Consider the following 18,325-nt stretch of genomic DNA (forward strand, 5'->3'; position numbering starts at 1 on the left):
TGGGTTACTCATGGGGCCTCTCGCACCCCAGCATGGCGGCGCTGTAGCTGCGGGGTACTTGGGGGGGGCCTCTCAAATGGCAGCGCCTCGGCCGCGGGGCACTGCGGAGCTTCTCGCCCCAGGGACAGGGCCCTGCGGGTCCCACCCTGCCCCGGGGAGGACGGCAGCACCTCAGCCCTGCAGTCTCCCCCAGGATGCGCCCCGGGCCCAGAGCCAGCCTCGCTCCCGAGCGGACGGAACCGCAACCCCCAACGTGGCCGGGCTGGGGCAGCCCCTTCCGCCCGCCGCGGCGGCGGCCCCTCCCCCGGGCGGCGGGGAGAGGCGGTGCCTCGGCCCCTCCCGCCGCCGCCGCCGCCGCCCCGGCCGCTTCCTGCGCCGCCCTGCGCGGGGGGGAGCGACGTGTCGCCGCGGAGGCGCCGCGCTAGGCCGCGCTACCTGTCCGCCAGCCCGTCCGGCGCCGCAGGTAGGTAGCGGGGAGCTCCCCGCCGGCCCACCCACCCGCCGCTAGGCCGCCGGCGCAGGTGCCTCCCCGCCTCCGCCCGGGGCCGAGGGGCTCTCCCGGAGAGCGGCCGGGAAAGTTGAATTTTCTCTGGTGCCCTTTGTCTTTGCGGCCTGGGGCCTCCGCGGGGCGAAGGCCGGCGAGCGGCCTGGGCTGTGTGAAGGAGAGGAGGGCGTGAGGGAAGGGGCGCCAACTTCGGGGCGCGGGGGTGCCGCCCCGTTCTCCCCTTTTCCCGCAAATCTGCGTTTTGTATTTCCATGGTAACCCCTCGGTGGGAAACGGGCGGTGTCTGAAATCGGTGCCTGTGCCTGGCAGGGGGGCGTTGAGCCTGTGTGGAAGTGGCAGCGTTAAGCCAGGCTTTCCTGGGCTGCCCTGAGCACGGCCGTCACGGCCCTCTCTCATGTGGGCTCTCTCCTGCAGGTCACCGACACGACGTCCCCAAGCTCCGAGGCCGGGCTGTTTTCCATATGATGGGACAGGAAGAGATATGACGACGGCTCCCCTGCGATCCCTCCAGCGTGTTCTCACTAAGGTACAGCCAGCTCCTCGCACGGTGGTGCCGTGCTCGTCAGGCACAGCTTTTATAAGCAGTCAGCAATGGTGCAGGATAGTAGCGTTTGGAGCAATTATTTGGGTTTTTTAACATGTAATGCTGGCACATGACACCCGTGTTACTGGCACGCGGGATGGACTGAGATGTGGAGAGCTAAAGGTTTTGTTGGTTCCAGAAACCGTTTAGGACTGCGATGGTTCCTGGGTTTATAGACAATACTAAAATTGTGTGTGTAGTCAAACATCGTTTCTTACCTTGTGATTTTTTTTCAAACACAGTATGTCCTGCTGAGAGAAATACCCATATACATGTTTGTAAAATACTGACCTCCTGTACTTTGAACAAAAATTTAACTGTTTTTCTCTCTTTGTCTAGTTTTGGCCTTAGTGTTTTATTGAGTCTCCTTTCCTTCCCTGTTTTTTTTTATATTTTCTAAGTACTTAGGATTTTTGTTACAGACCATTGAGTGATCCCAAGCATGTAAAGCGCATATTTTAAAGTACATAAATCTATTTGGTTCGTTACAGACTTGTATGTTTTTGAGAGTTTTAAAGTGTAGGTGGTGTATTGACTTTACCCTATTCAATGGAGTCCTGAGCAAGAAGAATTCTTATGGACTTCTGCAAACCTGTAGCCCTGTGCAACCACAGCTGCTTTGCAGCGCTGTGAAAAAATGGTCTTACTAAAAACCTGACTGCAGTATGTTAATTGTTGTAGTGGCTGCAGTAATTGCTTTAGCCTGAGAGCCAGTGTGACTTTTCCCACACCATAGGATAGACAAAAGCTGTAGTTCCCTTGAAATCCTCTGGTCGTAGGATGGTGCTTCTGTTGGGTAAGAAAACAATGCTTAAAATTAACTAATTGACAGGAGATCTATGGCTCTCTAAGCAAAAGCTGCTGTGTATTGTGTGGGCAGCCTCACTACTGAAGTCTGAAGGCACACGAAGAAGCAGCTCTACCTCTCCCATCCCATTTGCCACTAATAGGATCTGTCCCAGGTGTCCCTGTGTCTTCAGAACTGTCTGTCTCTGTAGTAGGAGTCTGGCATGTGTGTGGAGGAATTTTGCCTCCCTGTTGACAGCACAGACTTCATGGGAGGAGAGGGGGCCATACCTTCCCAAGGTTGAACAGGAGTTGTTTGCCTGAGAAGTGTCAGGAGCCATTAGAGAGAGTAGAGAAAAACCACAGACTTGCTCTTCAGCAGTTTGAGTGGGAAGAAGTTGGGAAATGGAATCATGTAGGCATCGTTTCTTCTTCTGGGGCAGCAACTCTTGTGTAGAAGCCACTTCTGCTTTCCTTTTTCAGCCTTTTGGGGAAATGAGGAGCTGCAAGTTTCTCAAGAAGAGTGAAGGGCCATGTTATCATCATTCCAGTTGGGAGGCTCAGTTTTCTCCTTGTTTCTTTTTTTTTTCTTTCTTTTTTACACTTTGTTTATTCCTGGTATTGTTCTATGAATATAGCATAAAGAGAGAAAGGCGGAGCATGAATGCATGTTCTACATATTTATTTCTGGGGCTTCATACGACCAAGTCCAAACCAATATTTACAAGCACATATAAGATTTGTCTTCTCCATATTTTTAACTTTTTGTGCCCATCTCACCTAGGTTTTTAAAAAAAAAGATCTGAGTATTCTTTTCAAAAGGTAAATCCTTAACATATTTCCCTCATACTCAAAAATGTTGGATTGATTTGCAGATCAGATGTTCTAAAATACTTGTCTTTGGATAGAGAAAAAGCTGGGGTAGTTCAACTATTAATCTGGTTCTTAAAGCAAAAAAAGGAGCCAGTTTGGATGTGGGGTGTGTGTTTAAGATAGGTTATTAGCGTTGGAGTAGCATGTCTGGTGCTTTGCAGTACGGGAGCGAGTTCCCGTTAGTTTTACACACTTACTTTAAGCAGTGATATAAGGACTTCCATTTATGTTTTGGCATTCTAAATGTAGCATAACCATACTGTTTTTTATGTTTATTCTTGTAAATGGAAGCTATTTGAGGGATGAAAAGAAATAGAGGTGATCTGTTTCATTTGATCTTCTGTTGGGCAGGTATTAACACCACAAGAACCATCAACAAACATGGGTGGCACACTCTGTTGCTCACCAAGATAAAGTTTGGATGGTCTTGTTTGCTGAGTACTTGCCCTACAGAGTGACTTATTGCCTCCCACTAGTGGAACGGCATCCTATGTCAAGACTGCTTGATGAGACTTGCTATGAGATATGCTCTGCCTGCTTTTGGATAATCCCTGGTCTCGACTTTATGCATAACATCAAAACTATTAAATATTTTTGTCTCTTTCATAGCTACTTGCAGTTGTTCAGGGCTTTGGTAAGGCATCAGAAAGACATGATTCTCAAGAAAAAAATCACATTTTTTAGAAAATTAGTTTCAGATTAACAAATTGAGCCTAACCCCACTGAAGATAGCAAGTGGAGAGCCTGTACACGGAAACTTCCTGTTGACAGAAACTGCTGTCATCTTCTGTCAGATCCCTTTTGTAAAGTCAAGACCTTAGTATTATGATTTTTGCTCTGGCTGGTGCAGTTCTGCCTTTCCTCCAAACATCACTGCTCCGTGGTCTCTGCCTTTGTCAGACTTCTAGCTGGAATGCCTGCCACGGCTCCTTGATCTTTGTTCAGCTGCATGTACCTCTCCGGAACTATGAGATGCTCATATTTCACCATTTTCCAAGGGGATAATGCACACTGTAATGCTGATGCCTGATTAAAAAAAGAGTACAAAGAGATTTCACTCTCATCTTGTGTGATAGTGTGAGCAACTAACCATGAGGCCTTTTCTTTCCTGACATATATTTTTACTGCTCTGTTAATTATTTCTGAATGATTCTGCTACCCCTGGCATGGAAGAACTTAACACATAATGACCTAAATAGTTGTAGGAAGCTGCCTCCAGCACAGAAGCTGCCTTCCGATTTCAAATTACTGTTCATCATTGGGAAGTTACCTTTCCGGATGAGAGGAAGTGTGTTCAGTACACTGGGTATATCACAGATGTTTCATTTAATTGTGTTATTCAGTATCTGAATAAAAGTGAAATATTACTTTTAAGGTAGTTTGTCTATAGTGAGATAACTTCTCAATTTTTGACAAAATGTTTACACTTGTGTATTATTCTAAGTAATTTGTGTATACATGCATTCAAATAATACGTTGCTCAGTGATGGGACTTTTGGGGGTAATTTTTTTCAGAGGATCTTCTTCTTGGGTTTAATGAAGTGAAGCTCAACTAAAGCGCTTTTTTTTTTTAGATCAACTCTTCAGGTGACTTCAGCTGGGGAGGGGAGAAGAAACTGGTACAAAATATAATTATGAGTCAGATGCTGTTTTACCCTGGCCTTGTAGTTGACCCACAGTGCTTTGCAGTGGGAATGCATCTGTCCTGTTCGTTCTTTGTAGTCAGATTACCTTTTTCCTTGCCTGTTTTTCTGTGTGAGGAGAGTGCTATGAGATGGCATTATGAAAGACACAATATAAGGGGAGAGTGGTGGTATTACTTTTTAAGCTATTCAAGTGCTTTTGCTTTTCCACAGTCCCCATTATGTAGTTTGCTGAGAAAGTAGCGCGGTCTGGCTCAGCTCAGCACCATCCAAGGAATTAGAGTATGCTGGATTGTAACAGCACATGTGACTAAGCAGGGCTGATGAGAAACACGGATAACTCCTGTATAGCTTCCTTGCCAGGGAGCTTTCATCCCAGCAAGGCTAATCTGGATGGTCATAACTCATGCTGACCTTGCAGAGAAGGTATACTCTCAGTGTGGGAACATGTGATTTGGGATACTATTAAAAGATGTGCAGAACGCACTGAAATACATGTGCGTTCGCAAATATAAATATTTATTAGGCTTTCAGAAAGGCCAGATTGACACAGATTTCTCTCCAAGTTGTGTTAGGAGGTTTGGTGTTGGAGTGCGCACCAAATGTAGATCGCTTGCCATGGGGACAAGTCACAGCTGTTCTTCGGCTCTAGCTTCATCGTGCCCCTGACAAAAATCTGCTTCCTACTCTAAAAACCCCAGGGTGGAAATAGGTGTTCAGAAAGAGCTTGAGTTAGCAGAACAGCTTCCGCAGCCTTAACCTCATGCTCTGAAACTGCTTAAACTTTTCTGCTGAAAGCTAACCTTCTTGGCTCTCCTGTTGAAAGAGGGATGTCTGTCTTGGGGCACAGGGGCAAGTGCGGAAATTTCAGCCTGAGGAATTAGCTGGTTGAAAGAAATTGAAAGCTCGTGTTAGGTCAGGCTGGTTCACATTGCCTTACAAAGGTACTTCGCTGATAGCACAGTTTCCTTGTTACAGGGTTAAATCCTGCTGATGTAGCTAAAAGAGCTGTATGATAATAGAGTGGGAAGCCTAAACTTTTGACAACAGTGTAAATATATTAGGCCAATAACAGAAATGTTGTTGGCTGTTGATGTCCTGGAAGGAATCCTTTGTGCATTTTTCTATTTTAGATGTGTTTCAGGTATCCTTTTCCTTAGTAGCTATCTCTGGTATTTATCACTGCTCCTAGAAATGGTGAAATGTTTTGCTTTAGCGTGACTTCTGATGGTTTTCTATTCTGAAGGTTCTTGGGTAACCAGAACAGTACTTGAAAATGTTTTGATTTCACTCTGCTGCTGCTGCCAGACAAAGCCATGAAAAGCAGCAAGGGCTTCAGCGTGCCATTCATGTTCACGGAGAAACTTCTCACCTTACCTTTGGGATGCAGAGTGTACCTCTTGAAAAGTACCTAGTGATGTCCAAATGTGGCTTATTGTGGACAATGTTGAATACTTAAAGGAGAACTTGCTCAGTGTTGCATGGTTAGGTGCAAACCCTGGGTTCTTAGCGCCTCTTCTCAAATGTCGCTATTTTTGAAGTGAAAATTAAGGTTGGAGAGCGGATGCTCTGAAATGTATGAAGGGCTGGAGCTAATAAGCTCCATGTTTCTGGGTGCCCCTTGTAGTACCAGCTAACTTACCAAAACTATCAATTTAAGTTAGAGGTATTACTAGTAGCTTGTAGATTTATTTTCATTTGGGAGGGAGAGAGCAGAGAAAGGAGAAATCTGGGTTCTTTACTGCATACATTGAGACTTACTTCAGGTACCTTGCAGGGATTGTGCTGTCTTCACAAATTCTAATTTGTATTGTTGATACAAACTTCAGCTTTACAAACTGAAGTGTGTGCATATGGAAATTCCCAGGAAAAATTATTAACTCCTGTAAAGCTGTTACCTTAAGTACGAAATAGAAAATTAGTTAATAATGCTAATGGGAAACTGGCCAAAAAATGAGGAAATACAAAGTTAACACCCATGAGTAGGGGAGATTTAGTTTGCACTTTCTCTAGTATCATGTTTATATAGAGATAATACTGGATGTTTTGGTAGTGAAGACTTACCATCTGAAAAACAAAGCATGCAAATAACTTTCAGAATATGGAAAGGCAGTTTCTGAAGAACTTTGTGCAAGTCTTAATACTTAGAAAAACAACCATATGCTCAAGAGTTATAACAGTCCTGTGCAATTATTTCTGAGTAATACACTTTGTTTGTTGTGGTGCTCTTCTAACTGCTGAAACCTCAGGTGTGAAACTCAAGAGTCAGAGAGTAGTCATCACAGAAATAACTTATTAAAATTAATGTGACTAATACATTAATAACTGCACCGATCTTTTGCTCTGCCCACTGTACAGCATCCAAGCATGTGGTTATTACATTTGCCATCACAGTCACAGATCATTAAGGTTGGAAGAGACCTCTAGGATCATCAAGTCCACCCATCAACCCAACACCACTGTGCCTCCTAAGCCATGTCCCGAAGTGCCATGTCTGTACGTTTTTTGAACACCTCCAGGGATGGTGACTCTACCACCTCTCTGGGCAGCCTGTTCCAATGCCTGACCTGTCTTTCAGTAAAGAAATTTTTCCTAATATCCAATCTAAACCTCCCCTGATGCAACTTGAGGCCGTTTCCTCTTGTCCTTTCGCTAGTAACTTGGGAGAAGAGACCAACCTGCACCTCGCTACAACCTCCTTTCAGGTACCTGTAGAGAGCAATAAGGTCTCCCCTCAGCCTCCTCTTCTCCAGACTAAACAACCCCAGTTCCCTCAGCTGCTCATCATAAGACCTGCTCTCCAGATGCTTCACCAGCTTTGTTGCCCTTCTCTGGACATGTTCCAGCACCTCAATGTCCTTGTATGGTCATTTTATTCCATGCTGTATGTCATACAACTGTGTCCTATCAGAGTTGCTAAGCATGTTATCGAACAAGGATTTTTTTTTTTTTAAAGATGAAGCTGTAAGATTGTTGAATTTGAAATATTAATCTTCATGTGCTCAGACTGTAAGAATACCATTAATTCAAATTATTGAAGCTATTTTCATTGTTGTGATGGTTGGGTTTTTTAAAAATCTTTTTCAATTTTTAACTTCAGTGATATTAAGTCATTACAGTGACAGTATAGTTTAATGTCATTTTTTTAAACTAAGGAAATTAATACGGTGTGTACAAAACAGATTTAATATATTGAGGGCAAGTTGCAAATGTAGCTGTAATCCTGTATTTCTATCATTACTCTTACATCTGACCCCTAAAGGTTTTTTTGTGTTCGTTTAATACACATCGCTAGACAACATGTGAGTAAATTACGGTGATTACTAGAGAGAACAGACTTCATCTAACCCAGTTTTAATTTTATATAATTTAAATATTGATGTCATTAAGTTACACAGTTGCATATTCTTATTGCTGCATATACGCTCTTCTAAGTAGGAGGCTCAGGGGACTCACCATTTCATAATTCATTCTGCACAGCTTGTGCAGATAACTACGTTTACTTGCATTTTACTTGCTTTTAAAGTTGAATGAGTTAAAGTATTCTGCAGCAGTTTTGTTCTGTCTTAACACTGAGTTTCATATTTTTGTAGTATGTTTAAATCAGCAATCATATATTGTTGCATATTTAAAAATGCTCATTCAGAAGGCTGGCTATAGATTAATTTATCTATAAAATGTTTAGTAGCATAGCACAAGGAATGGCTGTTCTGTTGGTGAACAAATGAAACTATTGTTCTGTTGTCTGCAAGGTTAGCGTACACAGAAGGGTTCAGGTGTAGGGCAGGACTTTTGTCTTCATGTAGACTTGTCACATATTCCTTTGTAATCTGAATTTAATTCAGGTAGATCTGTCCATTTTTTTTCTCTCTCTGAAGCTCTACGTAGTTGGCTAATTTAAGGACTGCAGTTTGAGGAGTGCCTGATTTTGGGCAGTACAGATGGGTTTATTCCTGTGCAAATGTGGCTGTTCATTGAGGTTAATTATCCATGAGGTCCTGACTTATGAGGCTACTAGAATAGCTGTTAACTATGAATAATTTAGTATAGCATCATATTGCATGCCACTTAAGAAGGCCTCTGCCTGTGAATCCTTATATCTTGTTGAAATCCACTCAGTAGTGTGAAGGTTACTGCTTGCATTGATATTTTATTGTACTCTTTTCAGTTTTAAGATTTGTCAGTGTACAAAGGCAATGTGAGTATTTTCTGGTGGTGAATAATAAAAACACCTGTGTAAGAGTAGGTATAGTTTGTTTTTTGAAGAGGTATTGAACCAGTCTTGAGTGTTGAATTGTCTCTTAGAGTTATTTTAAATCTTACACTGGTATGGTGCAGTTAGTATTTTCTCTACTGAGATTTATGTAGTTGAGACAATTCACATCTTAGATCATACTTCTAGGCAATACCTCATTACGGGGAAAGGAGAGAGGCTTAATGAAAGACTTGCTAGCAAGAGGACAAGATTTCAGTGCTTTATACAAATTGCCTTAGTTGCTCATACATCTGGATAGAGCAGACTGTCATATTACAGAGGCTTTTTCAGGAGAAAAACTGCAAATACAGAACTGTGAAGGGAATCCCCTGGTCAGAGTACGTGTTTGTTAGTCATTATGGGCCTGTTCGTTGGGATGCTGTATTACAGTTGTACATATCTTAACTTGTCTTTAGAATTGTTTTGTAGGACACTTCCAACCTCGTTTAGAAAGTGGCACTTTTTTTTTCTTTTCCAAATGAGATTTGCTGTAATATATGTGATGCTCTTAGAAGTTGACACAGTGACGTACAGTCATCCCTTGGTGCCTGCTTCAGCGATTGAAGATAAAATAGGTCTTTTATCTTTTCGTGCTCCTTCACAGCATAGTAAGTAATTTAGGTGCCCCTTAAGGGTTGGTAGTTAAATGCTAAGATCTTGCTAGATGTGTTTATTTCTCCTTAAAGGTGAGGGTTCAGATTGGTCCCTTTGGGCACTTTTTGAGCTGTACATTATGGGTATATTTCAATAAACTCTCAAATCTCCAACAGTTCTGCAGTTTACTACTGACTCAACCCATACTTTGATGGAACTGCAGCCTTGTGTACAGGTGGGAAGACATATTACGTTGTTCGGCCCTGGTGTAAAATTTTTAAGGCTGTTTATTTTCAAATTGCGAGCTTAAAATTCAACTGAAAATTAGAGGGATTTTCCTTACTGCAGAGCTTTTTGATCTGTGTTTTAATTGTCTTCTCTCTGCAGATGCTTTTTACTTTGAAAGAAACTATAGTTTACTTTACTAGACAGCCATGAAAAATTGAATTGCCAGTTTTCCTGATTCAAGTGACAAAAGATGTCTATGTTCTATGCATAGTATGTGCTCCTGCTTTTCTGATATACATGGTACACTTGTATTCTTCAGATCCTGATTTGTCTGAAATGTAATAATTATTTCAATTACTATAAATAATTAATGATACATTGTATCTGTGGGTAGCTGTTGCTAGGCTTGGCTGAACCACGAACACATGCTGCAGACCTCCTCCTTTGGAAAAAATGGTGCACCTCCTTTTGCTGCAGTTGTGACATTAAGAGTGCAACAAAGTGAGGGCACAGAATATCTCACCTGCACCCATTCCCTTTTTCACTACAGCATGTGATGCACTGTGGTTAAACCTGAGTATGGCATGCCTCTGCAGATGTGAAAGGTGGTCTGCTCCCCGCAGTCACTGAGGATAGTAGGGTAGGTAGGAGTGAAGAGGAGGTGGAGGGCTATATGTTTGTCTGCCCAAGCTTCCTCATATCTGTGAGGAAGTTCCACTGTGAATGTGTGCACTGTGACTGTGATAGTTATGGCAGAAGTGTGTGAAAGTCTGTTTTTTGTGGTTTTTTAAACTTACGATTTTATTGGTGCTGTGTGCAAGAACAAGCTATCCTCCAAACCTAGAGGTGTGGGGAAAGAGACTATGAAGTTACATTCTGCCTTTTATTTTTGTGTTTAAAATGAATTTTCCCCGTTGCTGTTTAAATGTGTCAGTTAGCGTTGCAGTTAAAAAAACCACTGTATAGCTGATGGAGTGTCATTGTTTTGATACAATCCATAACCAGAAGTTTATTAAAGCTGTGATATTTATTGTTTCTTATTTAGCTTTTATCAAGTGGTGATTTTATGCAATGGCATCAAGCCACAGTTCTTCACCAGTGCCTCAGTCAAACAGCAGCGATGCTTTCCTTAAAAAGGAAATGGATGCCCCAAAACGTTTTCGACCTGTGCAGTCACTGCCTGATGTGTGTCCCAAGGAGCCTACAGGTAATGTCGGTGTCAAGGAGAGTGAAAATGCAGTTAAATTTGCTAATCCATTTACAATTGTTCAGCCAAATTTTCTTGTATACTGGGTGTCACATACTAAGCTGCAGCCTTATTTCAAGGTATGCTGTAATTCAGCTTTATACCACTCATTTGGAGCAATGAGAGCCTTCCTATTTGCAGTTTGTTTTTAGATGTCCACATTATAGATGGGATCTTGCTTGGTTGATGTCACATCACATTGTAGCTATGATCCATACTACATGCAAGAAGAGAGTATATTCTGTTAGAGCCTGTAACAGACCTGTCTAGTGTGCTTGGAGTTTGGCAGCGTTACTTCTGTGAAACACCCCAGTCCTCTTGCAGTGGAAGGCAAGAGACTAGGACCTGTCTCTAGCACTGTTATAAGTCGCTAGTGTTATGGTAAAACCAGGTTTTGGTCACAGTTATAGCTGCTGTGGTATACTAAAGCTTAGTTTATAAAAAGGAGTAGGTGGGGTGGGATCTTAAGAATTATGAAATATAATACTAACAAATTTCAGCTGTCATTCTGATTGAGTTCAGATTATTAAAAATATGTTTGTGGTTGGATTTTTTTTTCTCTTCAGTAGAAGCTAATGTTGAGCTAAATGTATTTAACGAGTGTGAATACACCACTGTGTTCAAAACTTGTGTTGGTTAATCTGATACAAGAAATGCAAGTTAAAGTGTTGCAGAAGGAGCATATCGTGTGTGTTCTGCGTAGATAATTCTGATCCAGTATGTAATTGTTGAAACATGGCTTGCTTAAGAACCACATTTTAGCAAAAATAAAACTTTCAGTTTCTCAACCTAACAAACTGTCTTGTCTTTTGTGCTGCAGGCGATCCCAGTAATTTATGTGACAGCCCATCTCTAGTTGTGGATCAGCACAGATGGACTATTTATCATTCCAAAGTCAATATCCCAGCAGCCCTAAATGATCCTAGGTTAGCAAAAAGGGAATCTGATTTCTTTACAAAAACATGGGGAGTGGACTTTGTGGACACTGAAGTCACGCCTTCATTCTACCTCCCACAGATCACCAAGGAACACTTTACATTATACCAACAGGAAATCACTCCGGTAAGAACACAAAATTAGTTGTACATAGTACTAGGGGCCAGAAAGAGATCTGAGATCCTTCTTCTAATTAGAGATTGCCCCTGTTAGTAGTCATCATACAGTTAGCTGATAATTAATTTGCTCTTCAGTGCTTGTTGACTCTTCGTTAGGCATTTCTAGGTTGATAATCTCAGTATTCGTAGTGTGGAAAAAGCTGTCTAAATTCTCTCTAGGCAATTTTTTTCTTTTTTCTCTCACTTGTATTTCTGAATACTGTGCTCTGTACCAGGGCTTACAGTTCCTATTTGTTGTTTCCTATTATTCTTTTTCTGTAAGGATTGTTTAATGATTGGGCTCTGCAGTGCAATCTAGCATTAGCATTTTCAGACCTTTAAATCAAATATAAAACGTGACTATGTGCTGCAAGGCTTGGAGATACTTTTTGAGAGTCTCTAATATAAACATTTATACATCAAGTTCTTGAAACTATAAATAGGCCTATTATCTTGATGATTTCTTTTGTAACAGGGAAGTTTAAGCTACATCTAAGGGCACCAGGACCAGTAGGAGACTTCTACAAACTCTTAAAATACAGGTGTCAGTAAGTATGTAGTATTCTTTCTTTTTTTTAACTGAAAGAACACATGTAGAAGTCTCCCACTGTTTTCTGCTTCCTTGGTTTGTAACGTTCTCATTTTTTTGCTCTTACAGAATTAGCTGCAGGAAGTGTTACTTACATAAATCATAGTTAAAGTATGTGGAAGGGAATTGTCTGTAACTTAACTCTTGCCATTAGTTCACACATTAAACGTTTTGAGTGTTGAAGAGCTCATCTGTTTGTGTAATGCAGTGACAGCGAAACGAAAGAAGGTTTTATTAAGAGGGAACTGACCCGGGATGTAGCTTCTAGCAGAGATTTAGGTAACATAGTTGTTTTTCAGAAATGTAATTTCTCACCACTATGGTTTCTGGTGTTTACACATGTGGATAAAATTTGAAGCTCTGCATGATGAAACAAAATACGTGGTTTCAGCAAGGTGCTGATGTGGAAGCAGTTTCTAACTTTGATCCAGTTTAATTTAGCAGTGAAGAAGGATTCATTGTGTGGTAGTGTGATTTCTGGATTAGACAGCAAATAAATGTTTGGATATGTAATTACAATTGCTCTATGGTTATATCTCATTATGTAGTGAGGTTGTTAGACCTTTTCAATAATTTTTGAGTTCACTTTCTCTTGAGATGTAAAGATACTGAGAAAACAACCTATGATACCTTTCACCTGGACAAACATCATCTGAGCTTTTAAAAGGGAAAAAATATTATTCAGAACTTGTCAGAATTATTTGGTATAATGCAGTATGTTTCAATGAAAATGTTATGAATGTTCTGTTTCAAAGAAAAAAATATTTTTAAAGCCTCAAAGTAATGCTTTAATATGTTTTCTCTTTTACAGAGAGAGAGGGTTCATGAAAGATGCAAGAATATTTGTACTCCTAAAGATACCTTCGACAGGACTTTATTACACACCCATGGTACAGTCAAAGCCTTCCTTAGTTGCTAAAAAGCAAATTCTTTAATGACTACTATAACATATTGATCATCTCCTTTACTTGCTCAAGGGCTTCATGGGCAAAACAGCTGCTGCTGAACAGTATTGAAAATCCAGACATGGTTGACTAGAAGTATTCATGACCACTGCTGATATTTTATAGGTCAAAATGCTTGTGATACCTGCTCTTAAACTTTTCCTTGGCATGTCTGCATTTATGGCAGTCATGATGTCACTGGCAACATTTTCTTTAACTTCCTTTTATTTAAGGTCTTTTGAAACGGTTACATCACATTTCTAGTAGCTATTGATTTTGCAATGAAGAATAGCAGTGCTGGGCCATTCCTGTCTCTGCCATGAAGATCATGGAATAGCTAAGGTGGGAGGTGACATCTCAAGATGGTCTAGTCCAATCCACCCCCTCAAGCAGGGTCACCTATGGGAGGACAGTGTCTGGTTGGGTTTTGAATTTATCCATGGATGGAGATTATACAACCTCTCTGGGCAACCTGTGTCAGTTTTTGACCCACTCTCACAGTAAAAACGTTTTATTATGTTCAGATGGTATTTTTCATGTATCACTTTCTGCCCATTGCCTCTTGTCCTGTCACTGGGCACAACTGAGAAGAGCTTGCTCTGTCATCTTTACACCCTCTCATCAGATATTTGAAAACACTGATAAGATTCCCCCCAGGTTAAACAGTCTCAGCTCTCTCAGCCTCTCCTCCTATGACAAATGCCCTGGACTCTTAATCATATTTGTGGTCCTTCACTGGACTCGCTGCATTATGCCTAGATGTGTCATGTACTGGGGAGCTCAGAACCAGGCACACTGCTCCAGATCTCTCACCAGTGCAGAGTGGAGAGGGAGGATCACATGTCCTAAACCTGCTGGCAGTTCTCTGCCTAATGCAGCCCAGGATGCTTTGCCACAAGAGTGCACTGCTGGCTCGTGGTCAGTTTGTTGTCTGCCAGAGCCCCAGTCCCTCTCTGCAGAGGTGCTTTCTGGCCCTAGTGTGTACTGGTGCTTGGGGTTATTCCTCCCCAGGTGCAGGACTTTGCCTTTTCCTGTGTTGAACTTTGTGTATTTCCACCCTGGCCAGTTCTCTGGCTGGTGTTTCTCTGATTATTGCTGTTAGCAAAGACTACTTGGCAAACTTTTTTTGGTGTCTGCAGCTGTAGCAAGGCTGAATTTCAAGATTTTATTGAAGTAGTTCAGCAAATATGAAACTCGGCAAAGGAAGGTGGGAGCAAAATGAAACAAAAAAGGCAAGCAAAAGGAAGAAACACTCGTAACCTGGAGCAAACTTTTAATATTTAATTTGGTCTAATTTATTTTCTCAAAAATGTTAGCCTAAAAGCGCGCATTTCCTAGTCGCTGTTTGATCAGGTTTGTCTATATCAATGTCTACAGGAAATGCAACAAGAAGCATTCAGTAGTTTACCTCTTTTGATGAAGTTCTTTCAGTTGGCTTATTCCTCCTTTTCCATGCAAAAGGAAGCCCTTCTGTAGGGTTTCTCTGTACTTGGTGTTATTTTGGAACAGCTGTTCCTGAATGAGTCTGTGGCGCATACTGCAAAATAAAAGTTTCTTCTTCAGGCTTAGCTTAATCCATTTTGAAGGAGGCTTTTGTTTTTTAAAAAGTGAAAGTTACTGTGTCCCCAAAGTAACTGGGAGCTTCTCAGGTAGATGAACAGTTCCTGGCAGCACCATCATTTGGTAAACTGAAACTCTGTATTTTCTATAGTTTCTTTTGTTAGCATTGCCTGTCTTCCTCTAACTCCAGCTCACAAGACTTGGCCTTTCACTTCCATAAGAGTTGGTCTGTCCAAAGACTGAGGACAGCAGGATGATTCCTAGGATGCCTTTTGTATTTCAATACAAGTAAAACAAAGTAAGAGCCAAAGAGGTGAGAGAAATGTGGGAGATAATGCTGATGCAGCATTTACCATGTTTGTCAGGGTTGTCCAGCTGAGGTATGGGCTTGTTGTTTTTAAATTCCTCACCTTTTTTGGCCTCCAATGTGCCCCCTCTTCCTGATGCACACTAAGTAAATGATTAGGGGAGGAAAGGGGGATTTTGGCTGAGCCTCAGAAATTTGAATTTGCTTTTTCTTCAAGTTCTGCTGGGGTACAACGATGCACCTCTTTTTCCCAGCTCAACTATGTCTTACCCTCTGTGATTGCCAGGTCAGCAAGGGAAGGGCTACTTCTGTGCTACTTGCACAGCGTGCTTGGGACTCTGTCCGAATCCTCATTCATTCTTCTTGCCAGCCTTTGTGCGTCCATCCTCCAAGTGCTGTGATTATATGGGCAAGAAGTCATTATACGGGCAGCTTCAATCAAACTTTCAATCAAAAAGCAAAAATCTTTAATGGAGCATTAGAATTGGGGTGATGTTAGAGGGATCTTTTACTGCCCCATGGCAATTGATTGAAGGAATGTGAAAGGCTAAGTAGATTGCTTTGTATGACTGACATTTTTGCTGTCAAAGCAGCCAAGAGTGAGCACCTTTGAATACTCTGAGCATGAGACCTAAACTACAAAGGACAACAGAGTGTTTCAAAGAATCAGAATGTTTCATGTTAGAAGAGACTTCAGAATGTCTTTACTCCAACTGCCATCTCAAAGCCAGTTCAGCTGTGAGGTCAGGACAAGCTGTTTAGGGCTTTATCCAGACAAGCCTTGAAGACCTCCAAGGATGGAGAGTGTCTAGCCTGTCTGGGCAGCCTGCTGCAATGCTTGATTGTCCTCATGGTGAAAAAGGCTTTCCTTGTGTTCAGTCAGAACCTTTCCTTTCAATTTATAACCCCTGTTGCCTATCTGCCCCTGTGAGGAACCTTGCACCATTGTCTTGAAAACTTCCTCATAGGGTTTCATAGTGTTCAAGGTAATTGTTTTCCATTGTTTGCTCATGAATAACTACTCTCTTGTATTTTGCTTAATTTTAGATAAATCCAGGACAGATCTGGAACAAGTACCTAAGGTATGGTTCCTGTGCAGTCTTAGCTTTTATAAGGATTTCTCACATGTAGTCTGGAATATATGAATGTACTCTCTTCTTTGTAGACATTTTGTTCAAACTGATTACTTGAGCTGATTCTCAAGAGGATCTGCAGTGCTCGGAATTTACAACTACAAACAGTCTGCTTTTTCTTTTTTTGTTGTTGTTTCCTGTGGTCTTGATTTTTCTCTTACTTAAAGTAGAATACAAAATGCCATTAACTCTTTCATCTTTAAGAGTTAAAACCTCAGAGCTGGGCAAAATTAGCCACTCTGTGTTCTAGGAGGAAAAGGAAACGGAAAGGTTTGATAGAAGCTTGAATATTGCATAGTGTACAACCTAGCATTAGGTTGAAATCTTGAGCAAAGCCCTCTTGCCTATATGCTTGCAGCATATATGATGTGGGATTTTGTGGCAGGTTGGCAAAAGAGACAACTCCAGATTCCATTTCTAAGGTACATTAAGAAATCAGAGTGTTAATATGGATCAGCATCATTGTGCCAGTCATGTAGGCTGTTACTTGAACAGCTGTCACTGCAGTGTTTAAAGTCCAGGAAATAAAAATGTTTGAGTGTAGTGTGATGCTATAGTCTATGTTGAACCTTTTAAAATTACACTTCATATATACAGGCAAAAGGGCACTACTCTTGCCTGGAAGCTCAAGGTTAGTGCCAGTTTTTTGTCAAGTAAAAATGTTATCAGAGACAATTTGAGATTAATAGTTCTTTGGGATGTGTAGAGTTAATGTTACATGCTACTGATTCCTTCTGTGACCAGCACATTTGCTGCACTGTGCTAAGCTGACCTCCTTTGAGGCTCTGTTCCTTCCCAGGCAGCACTTACTGCACCCTGACAGCTGGCTGGATTCTCAGTCTGGTAGAAGCTATAGCCCCAGAAATAAGCATATCAGCAGTAGGATGCCCCTGCTGTTGAAGTTTTGCTCTCATCCTTTAGAGGACCCACCTGCAGTTTAGTGCTGCCTACATTTTTCATGCTCAGAATGTTTAGATCATCTTGGGTGCTTGATAGCCTATGTAATTTTGGGGCTGTGACTCACACTTTTAGGAAGATAAGACCTTGTCAGATCACACAAGCTTTTAAGATGTAAAGTAAATTGGTTATGAGGTCTGGAATTAATTTGCCTGGATAAATGAAAATTTGGGTTTTGAAAAATCAACAAATAAGATCCCTGTTAGCTTCGTGAAACAGGAGGTGTGTTAAACTGGGGAGGAAATGTAAGGGTGAGAGATATGCATTTATTTCTTTTTTTTCTGTTTCAGATTTTTATGAAACCAGATTTTGCCTTGGAAGATTCCTTAACATTTAATGCCGTTTTACCATGGTCTCATTTTAGTACTGCTGGTGGAAAAGGAAATCGTGATGCAGCTTCCTCCAGGTTACTTCAAGAAAAGGTACAACTTCAGTATAAGATGTTGTTATCCGTAACAGCTGTTACTTACTAGAGAGGAACTCCGCTGCTGCTGTTCTGTACTGTTTGTTAAGACATTGCAGTTGTGGGCTTTGTTATCTCTCGTTTCATGTCAGGCTGCAGATTGTTAGTAAACAATGTGGGAAGCACTGGCACTTTCCTCTGTTAAATAAATATATCTATTTAATCTAGAAAAAAGAACCTGTATATGGCATAATAATTGGCTCTTTATGATCACTAAAACTTAGTGAAGCAGGTACATATTGAGAACTTCAGAGATGTGGAACTGTTTGTTAGGGAGACAGCAATTCCATGAGAAGGGAAAGTTAGAGGTTGTACACTGTTTAAAACTACTGCTTTCTCAGGAAAATCCAGATTCAAGGCACTGTGATTTCTCTGCTAAAAGAAATACGATATCCTAAGGTTTTGTATGCAGGAGATTCCTCCTACCTTTTTCTCATGTCATCTGCACTGATCCATTTTTGCTTTTCACAAAGGACTTGAGTGAGAGCATGAAAGCAGAACTGTTTCTTTCATACTGGAAACAGAAGTCATCTTGTTAGGTCTTTTTTGTTGTTGTTAGTTACGT

At 41.4% G+C, this 18,325-nt stretch overlaps 1 protein-coding gene across 1 annotated transcript in view; it reads left to right on the forward strand.

The window, feature by feature from the left end:
- The first annotated feature begins 268 nt into the window (after window positions 1-268).
- Window positions 269-18,325, forward strand: part of VPS54 (VPS54 subunit of GARP complex) — a 51,560-nt gene continuing 33,503 nt past the window's right edge. The window contains exons 1-7 of the mRNA XM_064446679.1: window positions 269-463; window positions 920-1,031; window positions 10,513-10,674; window positions 11,534-11,775; window positions 13,208-13,286; window positions 16,255-16,289; window positions 17,588-17,719. Coding sequence (XP_064302749.1) covers window positions 10,539-10,674; window positions 11,534-11,775; window positions 13,208-13,286; window positions 16,255-16,289; window positions 17,588-17,719 — 624 coding nt within the window. The 5' untranslated portion in view covers window positions 269-463; window positions 920-1,031; window positions 10,513-10,538. The remainder of the gene's footprint in view (window positions 464-919; window positions 1,032-10,512; window positions 10,675-11,533; window positions 11,776-13,207; window positions 13,287-16,254; window positions 16,290-17,587; window positions 17,720-18,325) is intronic.

The sequence above is a fragment of the Phalacrocorax carbo genome, chromosome 3, assembly GCF_963921805.1.
Source record: "Phalacrocorax carbo chromosome 3, bPhaCar2.1, whole genome shotgun sequence".
Lineage (NCBI taxonomy): Eukaryota > Metazoa > Chordata > Aves > Suliformes > Phalacrocoracidae > Phalacrocorax > Phalacrocorax carbo.